This window comes from Entelurus aequoreus, linkage group LG03 (genome assembly GCF_033978785.1).
Source record: "Entelurus aequoreus isolate RoL-2023_Sb linkage group LG03, RoL_Eaeq_v1.1, whole genome shotgun sequence".
NCBI classification, from domain to species: Eukaryota; Metazoa; Chordata; class Actinopteri; order Syngnathiformes; family Syngnathidae; genus Entelurus; species Entelurus aequoreus.
This window is the reverse complement of record NC_084733.1, coordinates 19,272,020-19,292,092: the sequence shown is the minus strand read 5'-3', so window position 1 is coordinate 19,292,092 and position 20,073 is coordinate 19,272,020. Positions and strand designations below refer to the sequence as shown.

Genomic DNA, 20,073 nt, shown 5'->3' with positions numbered 1-20,073 from the left:
ACGGTTAATGAATGAAGTATACTTTTGTAGTTATTTCCACATATTTCTACACAATAACTCAGATATGCTAACACAAGCGAGCAGTAGAGAATATGGAGGGATTTTTGGTCTAGAACATGTTTTGCTTTATTCATTATTGACGTGTTTCTTGCTACTTAATGTTGTACGTTTTTTACATGAGATTTCCAGCTCATTTTATCATCAATCATTATACTTAGACATTTGGTTTCATTTACTCTTTCAATTTCTATTCCGTCTATTTGTATTTGTGTTTGACTATCCCTTCTACTGTTACCGTATAGCATTATTTTAGTTTTACTGAGGTTTAAGGATAGTCTGTTTTTGTCAAAACATCTTTTTATTTTGTTCATTTCTTCTGTTATTATTTGTATTCGCTTCTGTGTGTTCTCTCTTGAACAAAACGCTGTTGTATCCACTGCGAATAATACTAACTTTAAATCTTTTGTAACTTTACAAATATCATTTATATAGAGATTGAACAATGTTGGTCCTAGTATTGATCCCTGGGGTACACTGCAGGATATATTTAGTGTTGTAGATGTGTGTTCGCCTAGCGTCACATATTGTTTCCTGTTGGTTAAGTAACTTCTAATCCAGTTTAAGACCAACCCTTTGATGCCATACCGTTCTAATTTTTTAATTAAAATATTGTGATTAATTGTGTCAAATGCTTTAGTTAGATCCATAAACACTGCTGCTGCACATTTTTTAATATTTATTGCATTGGTAATTTATTCTGTAATTTCAATTAAAGCCATCGAAGTTGAAACATTAGCTCTGTATCCATATTGGTTCTCCGCGAGTATTCTTTTTTTTGTTTGTGAAACTCTCTAATCTGTTATTGAACAGTTTTTCAATGATTTTAGAAAATTCTGGAAGTAAAGAAAGAGGTCTATAATTTGTAAATTGGTGTTTGTCTCTAGGCTTATAAATTGGTGCAACTTTAGCTATTTTAATTTGGTTTGGGAATTTGCCTGTTTGAAATGATAGGTTACTAATAGACATTATTGGTCCTGAGATCTCTTCAATAACCTTTTTTATCGTTTCCATATCAAATCCATTACAATCGATTGAAGTCTTAGATTTGCATTTTTTCACGATTTTAACTATTTCCTCCATTGTCACATTATTGAGGAACATTGAGTTGGCATTTCTGTCTATGGTGTCATTATAGTCCTCAGTTGAAACTGGGTCTGTAATCCTTTCCTCCAATTTTGGTCCAATATTTACAAAGTAATTATTGAAGCTTTCACTACTTCCTTCATGTTGTCATTATTTTTGTTTCTGTCTGAGAAGTATTGGGGGTAATCCCTCTTAGTGCCATTTTTAATAACGCTATTGAGGATGCCCCATGTTGCTCTAGTATTGTTTTTGTTTCTGTCTAGTAAGTAACTGTAATATTATTTTCTACATGTTCGTAGTATGTTAGTTAGCTTGTTTTTATAGTTTATGTACTTATTTTCTGCCTCTAGTTCTTTGTGTTATACATTTTCTATATAATCTATTCTTCTTATTACAAGCATTTTTTTAATTTTTTGATACCCTCACACAGGCAGAATGTTTGTGCTTTTTATGCAGAACATGCTATACAAAAGTGGCAAAATAGCTGCTTTTACAGGGTTTAGATTGTTTTAAAAATGGCCTCACTTCCCACTGTTTTTTGTGGAGCATTCATTACACAAAAAGTGTACAGTTAATTGTTTTGATCAATACAGTAAATATACAAGACCTCGGTATATTCCACATTGGAATCCTATTATGAATAATAACACACTAATCAGCATGAAATCACATCAAATCATTCATTTGCAAGCGCTGTTTAAACATTCTTTGATTTGCATTATCCTGAGAAGTCCACTAGGGGGCAGTATTACACTTGGCTACAGACGGTTGTCCAGTGCTGCATTCAAGCGCCAGCAAAGTACCGCATAGGTCTCATTTGAAAATCTGCTATAGTTGCATACTCCTCAGTATTGATAGTGTCCTATAAAAGCCTATGCATATTTTAGTGCTGGAGTTTTGTTTATGCAGAGAAGTCCTGTAAAAAAAAAATCATGTACATTGCATTGTGTTTTTTCTCTTCGTCCCAGGAGGTAGATTTGATCAGAGAACAGGTGCAGCAGCTCATCTCTCTGCCAATGTGGATGTGCCTCATACCAGTAAGATGCCAACATATGCATTTCATTCATGGCTACTCTGCACACTGAAGTGTGTTTTCACAAGTGCACTGATCTAATCCTACATGGAAACATATGTTGTTGCAGTCCAGACTCCAACACGAGCTGAAGAAGGTTCCCAAGCTGCAGAAATTCTGGAATCTCATCAAGAAGAAATTTGACAAGATGGATGCTGACACAGCTGAGCAGTAAATAAGATTCTCTTATGAAGCCTTGTTTTTAGTCCTGCCTCATATTACTTCTTCTTCGTCCAGGGCTAAAAAAGAGCGAACATTCCTCTCAGCTCTCATTAAAAAGTTTCACGGGGTCCTCGAGTCAGTCCCACCGTCAGGTAAACAATTAATTTTCTCATTAAGATGTTTACCCCCGTTTAACACAAGTGTACCTTTCTCCGAAAGTGCCACGACCACCGGCCCCGTAACACAGAAACACCCCCCACCCCCTTCTGTTTATGTAGAATTCATAGTTGACAGAGTGGATTACAGTCCTGTACCAAGCAGGATCCACATCTCTCCAATGCAGGGGTGTCCAAACTATTTCCGCTGAGAGCTGCTCACTGAAAAATCAAAGGATGCGGGGGCCATTTTGATATTTTTCCATTTTAAAACCATCACAATATATATATTTTTTACCCTTAACCTTTAGGGGTCCCATCAAGTTTGGTGAATGTTAAATATCCGAGGCCTGCGAAATGGTCTTGGTCATGAAAGTTCTAAAAGTAAGTCATATAACAATATTATTATTTTTTTTACTTTTAACACATAAATCTCTAAACCAGACCTGGGCAAATTGCGGCAATTGGGCAATTTAATCCAGCTCGCCGGACGTTTCCAAATAATACTTTTAGACCTTTAACATCAAAACTATAGCCGCCAATATGATGCGCAGTGCTGTTTTCAAATTACCGTGAGTCTTGAACTATAGAAAGTATTTCAATGGTTGGAATTTGCACTTTTGAATGATATACAAGTTATTACGGTAATCTACGTCAGAGCAGCTCAGACGAAGCACCAAGCACAGTGTGGGCATGGTTTGTTTCCACAGAGTGTTTCAGAGCAGCCCGCATGAAACGCGGGTGTCAGGGACAGACACGGAAGCAGATTTTTACAACCAAGTTCTGCAGAAAAGTGACACTATATCAGATTCCATGTGTCTTATTTTGCCCTTTATGTTCAGATTGTAAAAGGTGTCGATCGAGGACATGGTGAGAAGTAAAAGAGGAGCGATGTTAACATGTTAATATTCAGTGTTTTATTGTACATATTTATTATTGCAAAGCCCACAGTCTCACTCATTAAAAAAAAAAAAATCCATTTAGTTTTTTGAGGTGGTCCGTTATAACGTTTTTAGCAGTCAATCAGACAATGAGTTTTTGTATTAGTGTTCCTGAAAATAGGGACTCGAGCAGACATACTGTACAGCAGATAACCTTGTTTTTTTTTTACAGCAAAAAACCCCCAACAAAATATGCAATTTTTTCCTCAAAAAAAATATTGTGCTCTATAACACGATTAGGAAAGAAGTGTGGAAATCTGGCACCGTTTGATTTTACGTGAAACTATACTTGATAGTATCAATGGAACAATACAAAACCCAAAACCAGTAAAGTTGGCACATTGTGTAAATCGTAAATAAAAACAGAATACAATGATTTGCAAATCCTTTTCAACTTATATTAAACTGAATAGACTGCAAAGACAAGATATTTAATGTAAATAATCATTAACTTAGAATTTAATGGCAGCAATACATTGCAAAAACATTGGCACAGGGGCATTTTTACCACTGTGTTACATGGCCTTTCCTTTTAACAACACTCAGTAAATGTTTGGGAACTGAAGAGACCAATTTTTTAAGCTTTTCAGATGGAATTATTTCCCATTTGTTTTTGATGTACAGCTTAAGTTGTTCAACAGTCCGGTTTCTCTGTTGTCGTATTTTACGCTTCATAATGCGCCACACATTTTCATTGGGAGACAGGTCTGGACTACAGGCAGGCCAGTCTAGTACCCGCACTCTTTTACTATGAAGCCACGCTGTTGTAACACGTGCCTTGGCATTGTCCTGATGAAATAAGCAGGGGCGTGTCCATGAAAAAGACGTTGCTTGGATGGCAACATATGTTGCTCCAAAACCTTTCAGCATTAATGGTGCCTTCACAGATGTGTAAGTTACCCATGTCTTGGGCACTAATACATTCCCATGCCATCACAGGTGCTGGCTTTTGAACTTTGCGCCTCTAACAATCCGGATGGTTCCTTTCTTGTTTGGTCCGGAGGACACAACGTCCACAGTTTCCAAAAACAATTTGAAATGTGGACTCGTCAGACCACAGAACACTTTTCCACTTTGCATCAGTCCATCTTAGATGAGCTCGGGCCCAGCAAAGCTGACAGCGTTTCTGGGTGTGGTTGATAAATGGCTTTGGCTTTGCATAATAGAGTTTTAACTTGCACTTACAGATGTAGCGACAGACTGTAGTTACTGACAGTGGTTTTCTGAAGTGTTTCAGAGCCCATGTGGTGATATCCTTTACACACTGATGTCGGTTTTTGATGCAGTACCGCCTGAAGGATCAAAGGTCTCGGGCATTCAATATTTATTACGCTTACGTGCAGTGATTTCTCCAGATTCTCTGAACCTTTTGATGATATGACTGAGCATTTCGTGGAAGCTGCTTTTACACCCAATCATGGCAGCCACCTGTTACCAATTAGCCTGTTCACCTGTGGGATGTTCCAAATAAGTGTTTGATGAGCATTACTCAACTTTCTCAGTCTTGTTTGCCACTTGTGCCAGCTTTTTTGAAACATTCAAATTCCAAATGAGCTAATATTTGCAAAAAATAACAAAGTTTCTCAGTTCGAACGTTAAAGGCCTACTGAAATGATTTTTATTTTATTTAAACGGGAATAGCAGATCCATTCTATGTGTCATACTTGATCATTTCGCGATACTGCCATATTTTTGCTGAAAGGATTTAGTAGAGAAAATCGACGATAAAGTTCGCAACTTTTGCTCGCTGATAAAAAAAAGCCTTGCCTGTACCGGAAGTAGCGTGACGTCACAGGAGCTAGTATTCCTCACAATTCCCCATTGTTTACAATGGAGTGAGAGAGATTCGGACCGAGAAAGTGACGATTACCCCATTAATTTGAGCGAGGATGAAAGATTCGTAGATGAGGAACGTTACAGTGAAGGACTTGAGAGGCAGTGATGGACGTATCTTTTTTCGCTCTGACCGTAACTTAGGTACAAGCTAGCTCATTGGATTCCACACTCTCCTTTTTCTAATGTGGATCACGGATTTGTATTTTAAACCACCTCGGATACTATATCCTCTTGAAAATGAGAGTCGAGCACGCGAAAATGACATTTAAAGTGACTTTTATCTCCAAGACAATACATCGGTGACACACTTAGCTACTGAGCTAACGTGCTAGCATCGTTCTCAAATGAAGATAGAAACAAAATAAATAAACCCCTGACTGGAAGGATAGACAGAAGACCAACAATAATATTAAACCATGTACATGTAACTACACGGTTAAAAATTCTCAGCCTGGTAAGGCTTAACTAGGCTGTTGCTAACGACGCTAAGGCTAATTTAGCAACTTAGCAACCGGACCTCACAGAACTATGTACTCTCTCCTTTTTCTATTGTGGATCACGGATTTGTATTTTAAACCACCTCGGATACTATATCCTCTTGAAAATGAGAGTCGAGCATGCGAAATGGACATTTAAAGTGACTTTTATCTCCAAGACAATACATCGGGCAGCACGGTGGCAGAGGGGTTAGTGCGTCTGCCTCACAATACGAAGGTCCTGAGTAGTCGTGAGTTCAATCCCGGCCTCGGGATCTTTCTGTGTGGAGTTTGCATGTTCTCTCCGTGACTGCGTGGGTTCCCTCCGGGTACTCCGGCTTCCTCCCACCTCCAAAGACATGCACCTGGGGATAGGTTGATTGGCAACACTAAATTGGCCGTAGTGTGTGAATGTGAGTGTGAATGTTGTCTGTCTATCTGTGTTGGCCCTGCGATGAGGTGGCGACTTGTCCAGGGTGTACCCCGCCTTCCGCCCGATTGTAGCTGAGATGGGCTCCAGTGCCCCCCGCGACCCCGAAGGGAATAAGCGGTAGGAAATGGATGGATGGATGGACAATACATCGGTGACACACTTAGCTACTGAGCTAACGTGCTAGCGTCGTTCTCAAATGAAGATAGAAACAAAATAAATAAACCCCTGACTGGAAGGATAGACAGAAGACCAACAATAATATTAAACCATGTACATGTAACTACACGGTTAAAAATTCTCAGCCTGGTAAGGCTTAACTATGCTGTTGCTAACGACGCTAAGGCTAATTTAGCAACTTAGCAACCGGACCTCACAGAACTATGATAAAACATTAGCGCTCCACCTACGCCAGCCAGCCCTCATCTGCTCATCAGCAGCCGTGCTCACCTGCATTCCAGCGATCAACGGCGCGACGAAGGATTTCATCCGTGGGTTTGGCGGCAAGCATCGGCTAGGCGTCAGGGTAAGTAGTCCTTGTTGTGTTGCTGTAAGTATTGTAATGCCCCGCAGTGGAGAAGGAGTCACACAGACGAGGATGCGCTGCTCAATCGCTTTATTAACAAGCGGTAACTGGTTGTAGTTCAAAAAGTAACGCACACACATACACGAGCTGCTATTAGCCAAAACTCACGCTCACACACACTCAAGTTCTCCGCCAACTCACTCGCGCATGCGCGTTCCCCAAACCCTTAAAGACACAGTACACTAATGCAAATATCACAGATATTACAGTATTGTACTTAGCCGCTAAGACACCGATCGATCCCACCTAAAACGTTCTTCTTTGCAGTCTCCATTGTTCATTAAACAAATTGCAAAAGATTCACCAACACAGATGTCCAGAATACTGTGGAATTTTGTCGAAGAAAACAAGAGGCTTTTCTATCGGGTCCGATGGGGTCCAACCACTTCCGTTGCTTTTGTGACGTCACGCGCATAAATCATATCCAAAGGAGTTTTTCAACCGGAAGTGTGGCGGAATTTTAAAATTGCACTTTATAAGTTAACCCGGCCGTATTGGCATGTGTTGCAATGTTAAGATTTCATCATTGATATATAAACTATCAGACTGCGTGGTTGGTAGTAGTGGGTTTCAGTAGGCCTTTAAGTATCTTGTATTCAATTGAATATAGGTTGAAAAGGATTTGCAAATAATTGGGTTCTGTTTCTATTTACGATGTACACAACATGCCAATTTCACTGGTGTAGGGTTTTGTATAAAAGTACCGAATTTGGTACTCTTCCTAGCCCTGGCACAGATTTTCCACATTGTAATTTCTTCACACACACGCATGTTTATGTCTTATGTTTCCTTTGTTCCCCCCATAGGGCCCATTACCATGGAAAAAGTGCATTATTGTGAGAGATTCATTGAACTCATGATCGATCTGGAGGTAAGACACATAACACTAGACTATAAAGTCAGATTATTTTTCAATTTCAAGCAAGCTTTGTTTAGATTGATTAAAAACGGCAATTAAGGTAAGGTTATTTGACAAGTAGATGACCCAGTTTACTCAACCCAACTTGTTTGTTGCCTACTTGGGCAAAACAGGAAGAGCAAAGTTGGGTGTTGGACAGTTTTCAACAAAAATATTTAAATTTTGCAATACTGTATATAGAACCCTACTATCTGCAGAGGTTACCTTTCAAGATCCTTTTTTGAAATAGCGGACAAACGAGCATAGTGGACGCTGTCCCAGTCTATTATTGATATCGGATATTGGTTCAGTATCAGCAAAAAACAAACAGTCCTGCAGCGTGTTTACTTGTTCAAAACTGGACTTAATACTTACGACTTAATGCCACTATTTAATGACAAAGTAGCAGACAGACAATGAACACACTGTAGATATGCTTTGCAAATAAAGTACAATTTAGTTGTTTTCAATCATTGAAATAAACCCCAAAAAGCTCACCTTCTTTCTAGTAACTCTGATTGTTATGAAAGTTGGAGACACCTGCTCTCCACCTAAATGTAACTCACACATTTAATAAATTATAAAATGTATAGTACTTAAGAGAACACAGATAGGAGGGGCGGCATGGCGTAGTGGGTAGAGCGCCCGTGTCAGAAACCTGAGGGTTGCAGGTTCGCTCCCCGCCTCTTACCATGCCGTTGTGTCCTTGGGCAGGACACTTCACCCTTGCCACCGGTGCCGCTCACACCGGTGAATGAATGATGAATGAATGATAGGTGGTGGTCAGAGGAGCCGTAGGCGCAAATTGGCAGCCACGCTTCCGTCAGTCTACCACAGGGCAGCTGTGGCTACGAAAGTAGCTTACCACCACCAGGTGTGAATGAATAATGGGTTTTTAACATGTAAAGCGACTTTGGGTACTTAGAAAAGCGCTTTATAAATCCCAGGTATTATTATTATTATTATTATAGGAGGACAGATGAAATCCGGTTTAGTATTTAGCCTGTTCGTCAGGCGACCGCTACAACTGCGATTCCATCTCCCTTGCAAGCGGCCAGCATTTGTATGCTGCTCCATATGCAATTGAGTCAGAGAGGATGCAGGCGATTCTCCAATGCCGCCTCTACATAATCCACAGTGCTTGCCTGTTGTAACTCCAGTAACGACTTAACTTTTGTATATGAACTTGTGTTCACCTCACTGTGAGTTTTTGTGGCCAAAGAACGTTTTATGCTCCATCATCCGTATAAAGGATTCCCAGCTTAGTATGAATGAGATGGTTTTTCTGCATGAAAAAAGTATTTTCGAGAGAATAAGAACGATTAAGTAGGCTTTCTCACAAATACAAAAAAAGTAATATTATTGATAAGAAAGCCTCGAATACGCGGCGGGCCCTTGTCTGCTGGATTGCGACTGAGCAGGGTTTCACTGCAGCTCCAACAGACTAGGGGAAAATGAAGGGCTGGCAAAGTTAGCACTGTGTTCACATGTTGAAATGTTTATGTTGTTCTATTACAGTAGGCTATTGCATTTAAAGATACAACTCTGGAACATACATTTCAATGTAGAGAAATACACTTTTTGCATTTCTTCTTTTTGGGGGGATTTTAAATGTGGTATAATAATCCATCCATCCATTTTTCCCTCTTGGGGTGGCGGGGGTGCTGGAGCCTATTTCAGCTGCAATCGGGCGGAAGGCAGGGTACACCGTGGACAAGTCTTCGTATAATAATATTCATTATAATTATTAGGGGTGCATTGTACATATCAGACAGATAATTGTTAGAGGTGGAGATTCTTCTTTGGGTGACGATTCGATTCAGAATCCATTCTTGTTTCTACACGATTTTCGTAATAGATTATTTGGGATATAAATTATAATAAAACCGGTTACAAAAACTCCTCTTGGCTGCTGATGTACATCTTACATATTTTATCCTTTTTAAAAATTTATTTTTAAAATTTTATTTATAAAAAAATTACAGAATGTTAACCAATCTAAAGAAAAAAGAGCAACCCCCATCCAACCCAATCCCAGCTTTACAATACTCAGGACAGAAATTTACAAAGCTATTGAGAAGACATACAAATAAAATACTACAAAAATGGAAAACCAAAAATGAATTATAGGAACCGTATCAACAGTAATAATGATATCAATAATATTTATTAAATGATTTTTAATACAGGGCAGCATGGTCGAACAGGGGTTAGTGTGTGTGCCTCAGAACAAGAAGGCCCTGGGTTCGATTCCCGGGCTTGGGGTCCTTCTGTGTGGAGTTTGCATGTTATCCCCGTGACTGCGTGGGTTCCCCTCGGGGTACTCCGGCTTCTTCCCACCTCCAAACACATGCACCTGGGGATAGGTTGATTGGCATCACTAAATTGGCCCCAGTGTGTGAATGTGAGTGTTGTCTGTCTATCTGTGTTGGCCCTGCGATGAGGTGGCGACTTGTCCAGGGTGTACACCGCCTTCCACCCAAATGCACCTGGGATAGGCCCCACCACCTTCCGTGACCCCGAAAGGGACAAGCGAAAATGGTAGAAAATGGATGGATGGATGGATTTTTATTACAAATATTGATTCTTAAAAAACACAGAACAAATATCACATTATGAATCGAATTAGAATGGAAATAAATAAAAATCACAAATTGGATGTTAATAAAAAATTTTTAGCCGCCCTAAAAATTATAAGGCTCATATTTTGTGATTCCTGTAATTCATCTTTTTTATGACTAGGGGTGCGCATTAAATATCTGACAGTTATTAGGAACTATGACATCATACCGATGTATCCATAAAAATAAAAAACACTCCAATGAGGCAAGATTACCTGTACAGTGCTGTAGGCGGGTTTGGGTGAGCAAATCAAGTGCTCTTCTTTTCTGCTTAAATGGCCTCTTTTCCTGAACAGAGTGTAAAAAAACATGGCATCCATCATGTAGGAATGTTTCAGAGAAAGACATTTTGCGTACTATTTGCACCAAATGTTCTGCAAACACTCTACAAGGAGGAAAAAATGTATTGTGCTGCAACACGTCAAGCCAGCTGCAAAGAAATGTGTGCACAAACTGGTTAAACCTAGTTTTACAAATAATAGATTGACAAGCAGGAAGTTAAAAAAACGTGCATCCCTAATAATTTTCATAGGACATTTATTCGAACCCCAATTCAGTTCCATTCTGTTCTGGAGGCACTAAGAATGTAGTAGAACTGTCAAGTTTAGAAATGGTGAAATAATCATTTTGTTGCTCAGCAAGACTATGACTGGTATCAAATTATTGCATTCTCAAACTGAAGTGCTGAGGGTAAGATGGAAGGGTGGTGATTTTGACTACCAGATATATAGAAACAATGTGCCATAGGTTCCTGCTGCGTGTGCAGATCTCCTGTTACAAGCAATGGAGCTTTATAGATTTCAGCTGACCGTCTACTGACAGGCTTGGCCTTGCTGTTCCTGGCATCGGCCGGTGGCCAGCGAGCCCTGCGTCTCCTGAGACAAGCCCTGTCCTTCAAAGCCCTCTCCTTTTACAGAAGCCTGAAATCTATACGATCTTCTATAATCCGTGCCTGAAAATGAGGATAAAAAGAGGGGGAAAAGATGCCAGGCTGAGTTGATCAAAGATAGCTGGTTGATAAAAGAGAAAAGTTATTTCTTCTCTCTGAATTCAGGTATCACTTGCTACATCTGCAGGCCTTGAAGACAGCTTGTCAGTTCACTTGTTTGCATGGCAATATTCCATATCATACTCTATTCCTTTTTGTCTGGGCACTTCTTCTCTCCTTATAGTCTTGACGCATTCAACTTGCTTTTGTTTGGCGGGCAAGAGTCACCCTTACGCTCGAGCTGTCATTTCGTCAACAACTTGAGCTGATTTATTCACACCAAAGCGGCTCTTGCTATCTCTTTTTGACAGCTTTCTTTTCCCCCTGACTCCCTCCTCCCATGTTACTGTACTGCGACCAGCAAATAAATCAAAGTCCTTACGTCAGCGCCAGCATGTCAGCGCCAGTTTTCCATCAAGCAAAGAAAACAGCAGGGGTAAACTAGACATCCAGATGCTGGGAACTGTACTTCTGCTTTTTTCTATAATGGAGGACTCATATATCGTAAATTATAATGTTGAACATATTAAATTAAATTATAATGTTGAATGTTGTACATATTACTCCATTGTGTCCAGGCCCTGCTTCCTACCAGACGTTGGTTTAACACGGTGCTAGATGACTCTCATTTGGTGGTCAGTTGCCATCTTTCCAGCCTCACCCAGCGGGAGAAGGAGGGCCACCTCTTCTGCCAGGTACTGTGCGGCATTGTCTTTGTGCTGCAACGCATGCGCACAACGTGACTTGTTCTGCCTTTTCCCCCACGAAGTTGCTTGACATGCTCAAGTTCTACACGGGCTTCGAGATTAACGACCAGACTGGGAACGCCCTGACGCAGAAAGAGATGACAACGCTGCACTATGATAGGATCACATCCCTGCAGGTAATCGTAACAACCCTGGTAATGCGGCATATGTTCACAATGTCAGTTTGGTGAAACCCCCCCCCCAGTTTGAAATAAAATGTATTTCCTTCACTACACACTGTCATGATTAATCACCAGAGTGCAGTTGAATAAATGAATGCTGCACTTGGAATTCATTTCTCCTGTTTACCCCCCAGGGAAATGAATAACTTGGGTGACTGTTAGCACCTAACTGATAATACTGAATACCACAACACTCACCACCACTAATAGCACTAGGAGTGTAACGATTAGGGTTGTCCCGATACCAATAGTTTGGTCTTGTTACCAAAATGTATTTCGATACTTTTCAAAATAAAGGGGACCACAAAAAAATTTCATTATGGGCTTAATTTTAACAGAAAATGTTATGACACATTAAACATACATTTTCTTTTACAATCAAATAATAATTTTGGCATTAAATAACATAGTGAACATACTGGACAACTTATCTTTTAGTAGTAAGTAAGCATAAAGGTTGCAAAAGCTCCTAATTTGGCTGCTGACGTATGCAGTACCATATTGTGTCATTTCCCATTGTATTATTTTGTCAAAATTATGAGGGACAAATGGTAAAAAATTGATGTATGGATTAATGATATACTTGTTGATTTTAATGTTTAACTAATTCCCTTACATGAAATAACAGGAATATAGAAAACTTCACCTGCATTGTAATTAATTTACGGTAGTATCTATTTATTTCACAGTCACACTGGTCTGTTTTTTTTGCTAAAGAGTTACTGAATCAATTTCAAAGGTTTTTTTTTTACATACAAAAGCAGAAGTAAAACAATAACAAATTAATAAATACTGCATATTGTTATTGCACACTAATATGTATAATCGTTACATCATAAATCGCACATATGGCATATGTAAAGCTGACGTGTATACCGGTACTTACATTTTAAGAGAAATGGATGCCTTACGCAAAGCAAAAACTCCTAAACATTTCAGCATCCACCCCTTAAATAAAATACACAGGTTTTTTTTTTATAGTCCATTTGGGACAAACCATAACCAGGTAGTGTCCACAAAGTGTATACGGTAATAAGAAAGCAGTGTTTCCCACAGAACTGCAATCTATTCATGGCTGCGGGGGTGTCATCTAATTCATATAATTGGCGATAATGTATTTTTTTTCAAAAATGCTTAAAAAAAACAGTTTAAACAATTAAATACGCAGTCATATTTTCATTTGTATTAGTTATTACAGATAAGGCTGGGCAATATGGCTGAAAACTGCATTCCAATATAAGTGTTTAATATCAGTTGATATCGATAATTGTTGATATTTCTTATGACCTATCGTACCAAAATAATTTGTTTGGCTTTATAAATGAATTAAGAAAGCAACAGTTAGCTTTTGAGGTCTGGGGCCGTACTTATCAAGCTTCTTAGAGTGCCATTTTACACTTAAGTCCTGAGAATTTGCGAAATTTAGTCCTACTCTCAAACTTAAGAATAAAAGCTTTTTATCAACGTTCTTAAGTCTAAGAATCACTCCTACTCTCCACGATATTTAAGAGACCTTCAGAGGTGTCTTAAGTGGTTAGGAGTTGCCAGCAGGGGATGGCACTGAGGCGAGAGAGACGTGCGCGAACGTTCAGGGAACGGAACAATGTTTTTTTTTTTTTGATGACGAGCAGCTGATCAAACGGTATCGTTTAGACAGAGCGGATATTATTTTTGTCACAGATTTAATACTTTTCGATTCCTTGTTGATTTCTGCATGTGTCTGCAGTGGGCTAGTATATATAGAGCCACCCACACCAGTTTCAAATTAGTTGCCTAATTAATGAATTGGAAAGAAAATGTTATGACAGTAGCGTATGTGTGTGGCCATGAGGTGAGTGACGTCAGTGAGTGTGTGGGCGATAGAAGAGAGGGAGCGGTAGCGTGAGTGCCGGCGGGGACTAGTTTGTTTTGTATTATTTTGTAGTTTATTGTCAAAATATACACTCCCATTGTCCACTTAAATATTTCCAAGATATTTCTTTATTCTTAGACAACGGATTCCCTTCCGTGATTGGTCATGTCTGTGGACACAGAAATGACGTCACCTAAAATTCCGTTTACGGCACATAATAATGTCGTAATTCAGCTCTGAGTGTGACACTTAAGATTCAGTCCTACACTTCGCTGAAAGTGTGAGTAAGACGCTTGATAACTAACTTTTAAGTGCAGCTTTCAGCGAAGAATTTATTTACTCTTAAGTCAACTCTTAGCAGACTTCTTAGGAGTAATTCTAAGAAGCTTGATAAGTACGGCCCCTGATGTATAATGGTGGACTTTCCTATTTGATACTGCCATGTGCCACTACGGATGTCAGTACCACAACCTATTGTGGAGGAAATGGCATCTGTAAAGCTGGTGTTTACACTGGAGTTTAAAAAGAAACCTTTCAACTAGGGCTGAAACAACTAATCGATTAAAATCGATTATTAAAATAGTTGCCGATTAATTTAGTCATCGATTCGTTGGATCTATGCTATGCGCATGCGCAGAGTTTTTTTTATTTTTTTATTTTTTATTTTTAATAAACCTTTATTTATAAACTGCGACATTTACAAACGGCTGAGAAACAATAATCAAAATAAGTATGGTGCCAGTATGCTGTTTTTTTTCAATAAAATACTGGATAGGATAGAAATGTAGTTTGTCTCTTTTATCCGATTATTAATCGATTAATCGGAGTAATAATCGACAGATTAATCGATTATCAAATTAATCGTTAGTTGCAGCCCTACTTTCAACATTGACTTTAAAAGTAATCAGGGATTGAAGGCATGAATTTGTGCCAACCAAGGCTTGCCGCTTATAATTCCTGTACTCTCTGCAGTCGAGTAATTTGATTCCCTCTGGCCACAATATAAAGAAGTATGATGCACTTATATTTATGCAATGTTTTACACATGTTTATTTACACATACATTTTTGTCTTACAGAGAGCAGCCTTTGCTCACTTCCCAGAGCTCCATGACTTTGCTCTGTCCAACGTAGCAGCAGTCGACACTCGAGAATCCCTGACCAAACATTTCGGTTCCCTCAGGTAAAAGAAATAAAAACAGTTTATCCTTCAAACATAAGAGTTTTTGTGCCAAACGTGACCTCAGGTGACCCACACAGGCAGACTTCCACCTTTCGCAGTCCCGCGTTAAGTCGCCGTGATAAACTGCACCAGCACCATTGTCGCCTGAGTGCAACCGTTAAATGGCAGCGAGTGAGCACCTCCCCATCTCGACAAGCAGCTGGTAGCAGCCAGAGAGCAAGGCACGCCTCATTAATTTAATCGATTTGCAGCGGCGTGTAGAATAAACTCTTTGAACAGCTGTGTTTGTCACGTCATATTAGCTTGCCAAAAAGCACACCGGCGCTAATAAACCCGTCTGTTGTGTGGCTTGCTCTGCCATTTCAGGCCACAGTGAACATCTCCTATTACCTACTCTGATTTATAAAAGGGCCTCGGAAAGTTCCTGTTCCGGCTAAACGAGGCTGTGACAGATTGTTGTGTAGCTGATAAGCGTGCAGAATTGATCCTTACCTAGTTTAATTGCTCTGATACGCTGTGTTGGCTAAATGTAATTTGCTTTATCGCTTCAACATTTAAATGCAGCCATTGTTTTGTAGTGGACACTGTGGCGAACGAGGCGTGTTAAACGCGTTCTGACAAGAAGGAACAAGTTCAGCCAAAGTGTTTTAAAAATGTATTTATCTGTTAGTGGCATTAAGGATGTATATTTACAGACACACTGTCAGGATTTACAATTGACAACATTTTATACCAGAGATTTTGTCGCGTGTGCCATTAGTCCAGAATATTAATGTCAAATGTACTAATATGAAAAAAGTGGAGCCTCTAAGGTGAAACAACGTAATTAGTTGATTCTATTACTTCGAGTTCAGTTCATCCACCATTATCCCACTTTCAACTGCTACTTAACTGTTTGGGCGACGTCATGCTGATTGTAGCCCAAGTGTGCCCCAAACAAACAGACAAGAATTTCCTTCCAAACTGCCCACATTTATGTTTTCCTCCTTGGCGCTTCTCTGTAGCGGACTGGATGGGACCGTTTCATATGTATTTCCGGGAAGTTGGAATTCTAGAATATTTTCATAGCATGTAAGCATTAAAACAATTTTTTTACAGCCTTCTAAATAACTTTTCCAACAATATTAGAGCCCTTCAGACATGAAATAGCACCAATATTGTCACATTTTCATTTGTTTTACCCAATATAGTAGATTTAATAACATAAAATATAACACAATGTACTGTAATACAAGGGTTCTTAACATATTACAGTGTTTCCCATAAACTGCCAAGATACCTGTGGCGGTGGGGGCGTGTCTATGGGCGTAGTCACCATGACATCATCGAGTAATTTGCATAATGTACTACAATGAAATTATTTTCTCTAAAAAGGCTCAAAAAATGTATTACTTACTAATTAATAATAACAGTTTTGTTTTAAACGTCCATCCATCCATCCATCCATTTTACAATATAATTACAACACTTTATGTACATATTTATATACAGATTTGAACAATAAGTTATTCACTGAAATATATTTATTAATTGTGGTTCTTAAAAAAAATATATCTTGTAAAATATAAAAGTTAAAATATCTCTTAAAGCTCTGCCCCTTTAATTAGTGCATACTAAATAATTTAACTTTAGCCTACTACTACAACCATATTATTTACCAGCAACATAAAGTGAAACAGAGGCAGAGGTGTCCTGCCACAGTCAGTAACAAATAAACTGAAAACAGTAGTGGTCAAATACAAATAAGGCAACAAGAGAAGTATCCTACACTTCTCTTTTGTAAAGTAAATCTGAACAGCCTATATGGGCATCTACATCAACTACATGATTTGCCTGAGAAGCTGGACAGGACCAAAAAAGAAATAAAAATTAAAAAAATATATTTTTATTTTTTATTTTTTAAATTTGTGGCGGACGTAATTCTTTCGTGGCGGGCCGCCACAAATAAATGAATGTGTGGGAAACACTGTATTAATACTGAATTAGTTATCTTACGATTGATTTTAATCGTATTCAATAATTATATCTGACCTACTTACAGTTTACAACTTTGTCAAATGATTCACAGCCAGTTGAATAGGCCTGCTCTATACCATCTGGGATTTTGTGTTGTGTTGAAATTTACTCAAAACAGATGGTTTGTGGTGGTCATCGATGTCCAAAGTGCCCAATAAAAGCAAGAGAGCTAAAAAAACTGCCAGGCAGGGGCAAATGCTGACTCAGTTTAAGGGGCGTGGTGAGAAGGGCTTCATTTTCATCTAATAACGCCGCCTCTCCAAACGGCTTGTTTTCAAAGGGAGCAAAAATATGGCTTACAAATAGGTCTGCAGAACAAAATCTATGCACATTTTTCACCCAAAAACCACCATAACTTGTTATGTAAACCACAATTAACTGTTTTAAAAAAATTGAAAAAAAATAATATGACCTCTTATGTAACTTCTTTGACTTTAGCTCCAGACTTGTTCTGTTTGTTTGCTATTGTCTTTACTGCCACACATGGTGGAGAAGTGTTTTACAATGCAGCCAATGCGGACAGATATAATGATATGTGAGAAACAGATATTTTTTAGCGACCCTCTATGAAGCGCTCGCGGCCCAACAATTGGCCAACAAGCTTCGGCGGGCCGCCATTTGAATAGACCTGATATAGACTCACACATACACAGTTTTAACACAACCATTAACCTGTGAAAACACTGCAACTTGTTCGATGCAGTATAGTGCCTAACATTTTTTGTTTTAAGTTCAATTAGCCATTTTTATGCTTGAAAATGCAAAAGTTTTGCTATGGTTAAACAATCCATTCCAAAATGCTTGTCCATTTTTACTACTTGTTTGTAATACAAAATAATAACTATAGAATTAGTCTGTTTCAGATTCAAACTGTTACCCTCATGAGACGTTGACTGTACAAGTAGCATAAGGCATACCAAGTCACATCAAGTGTAAAAGTGAAGCCCTCTAAAACATAAGCATAACAAAACATGTTTCATTTGTGTGAAATTATTTTATTTCACATTTTAATAAGACTCAGAATTTTTTTTTTGTAATTCTGCTTATTTTATATGATTGCAAAATAAAAAGCAGACAGATATAAGGGTCATATGGTGTAATACTGATAAATCTGATAACATTAAAATAGCTCTGATAAGTGTTTTTTTTTTTAACACGCCAACAAGGCGATATTACTCATAATGTGCAGTAGGTGGGCTGGGGTGAGCAAGTGCTCCTTTCCTCCTACTTGTGCTCTAAACAGCTGGTCGTAAATTTTCCCAGCGCTTATTGTAAACAAACATGGCTTCGACAATGTAGGACAAGAAGTAGAAGACTTTTTGTGTGCTATCTGCACCAAATGTTCTGCAAGCATGGTGGAAAAAAAACATTGCGCTTCAACACATCAAACCTTATCAGACGCAACAGTGTTTTAAAAGAAGATGCCTGAACTTGAAGACTTTTCCACCAAAAAGTGTACACAAACTACAGTTCAATCTAAATTTAAATAGATAATAAGTTATCAATATTGATAAATAGTGCATTCCTTGGTCGAACTTTATTGCTCACATTGGCTAATTACTGGTAATTGCAAGGGCATTAAACAGAACACAGATGATCTGGCATTCTCTACATTGCTTAAAAAAGAGAGCTTACTTAGTATTAAGATGTCCCTAGTGGCCAAACTGGCTATCAAAAATGTCTAGCGTGACAAAATATCCAATTTATATTCATCATCTTCTATTTTCTACTGAATGCTTGAAACACACACTTGTGTTTTTCTAAGCTGAGCGCCGCTGAAACCGGTTAATACTCCTACTGAATCATTTCACGTATATATCCACCAGCTTCTTGCAGCGCTATTGTTCCTTGCTCTGTAGCTGTCACCCGAAAAGCTCCTGGGGTAACTCCCTCTGAAAATATCCACAATCAGATTTTTAACCAGGCAATTTTTTCTCTCACCCTCCAATCCGAGGAACTTTAATGCTAATGCCGCATTATTCATGCTGCTGTTTGCTAAGCTTCCAGTCACCCGTCACTCTAAATGTATTCACTAATTCCCAAAAACACTTAAACTGAACAATATTGCTATAGCTTTGCCTATAAATAGATACTTATGACAGTTGCATAAAATGTGCAGGGTGTCATTTTGGGCGAATAAATGAGTTTAATACATCATCAAAGGGTGGTGACGCGCTGTGAAAGCACATTACCAAAACAGATAAAACAAAGTGTATATTTTGTGTTAAATAAGCCTTTAGTCCCATCCTCACTCAGGCTTTTACTGATTTTGTCCTCGTACACTGCCCTCAGTTTCCCATTGGATAGGATGGGTACCGAATTCGGTACTTTTATAGGCACCGTTTTTTTTACCATTCACGTGAAATCTAACGTTGCAATATTTTGATATTTTTGTTTCACGTGATGACACGTCCGGTTGCAAACTCGTCAAGTCCGCTGAACACCGGCTCACATAAACAATCACTTAAGCAACACTTAGGGTGGACTCAAACAAACTTCCTCTATGTAATGTTGCAATATTTAACACCCACAAAAGAAGTATGCTAGGTAGAAAATGCTCGAACATACAGTATGACACCACTCTTCCAAAATATGCAAGTTTGATGCTCTTTCCTTTGGATTTGACATAGACAGGCTATTATTAGCATTAGCGATTTTACATGGCGATCTCAACACCTACAAATTTAGTAATTAAAACTACAACTAAGATAAATGTTACAATCAAACAGCTGACGTGTAATAAGCACAACACTTACAGTAAAAACACTTTCGAGGGCACATATTAGT

General features: G+C 38.7%; 1 protein-coding gene across 1 annotated transcript in view; it reads left to right on the top strand.

Moving 5' to 3' along the window:
• Nucleotides 1-20,073, top strand: part of aqr (aquarius intron-binding spliceosomal factor) — a 121,596-nt gene that overhangs the window by 14,472 nt on the left and 87,051 nt on the right. Inside the window, exons 8-14 of the mRNA XM_062041426.1 lie at nt 2,112-2,180; nt 2,286-2,386; nt 2,453-2,529; nt 7,608-7,672; nt 11,887-12,003; nt 12,078-12,191; nt 15,167-15,270. Coding sequence (XP_061897410.1) covers nt 2,112-2,180; nt 2,286-2,386; nt 2,453-2,529; nt 7,608-7,672; nt 11,887-12,003; nt 12,078-12,191; nt 15,167-15,270 — 647 coding nt within the window. The remainder of the gene's footprint in view (nt 1-2,111; nt 2,181-2,285; nt 2,387-2,452; nt 2,530-7,607; nt 7,673-11,886; nt 12,004-12,077; nt 12,192-15,166; nt 15,271-20,073) is intronic.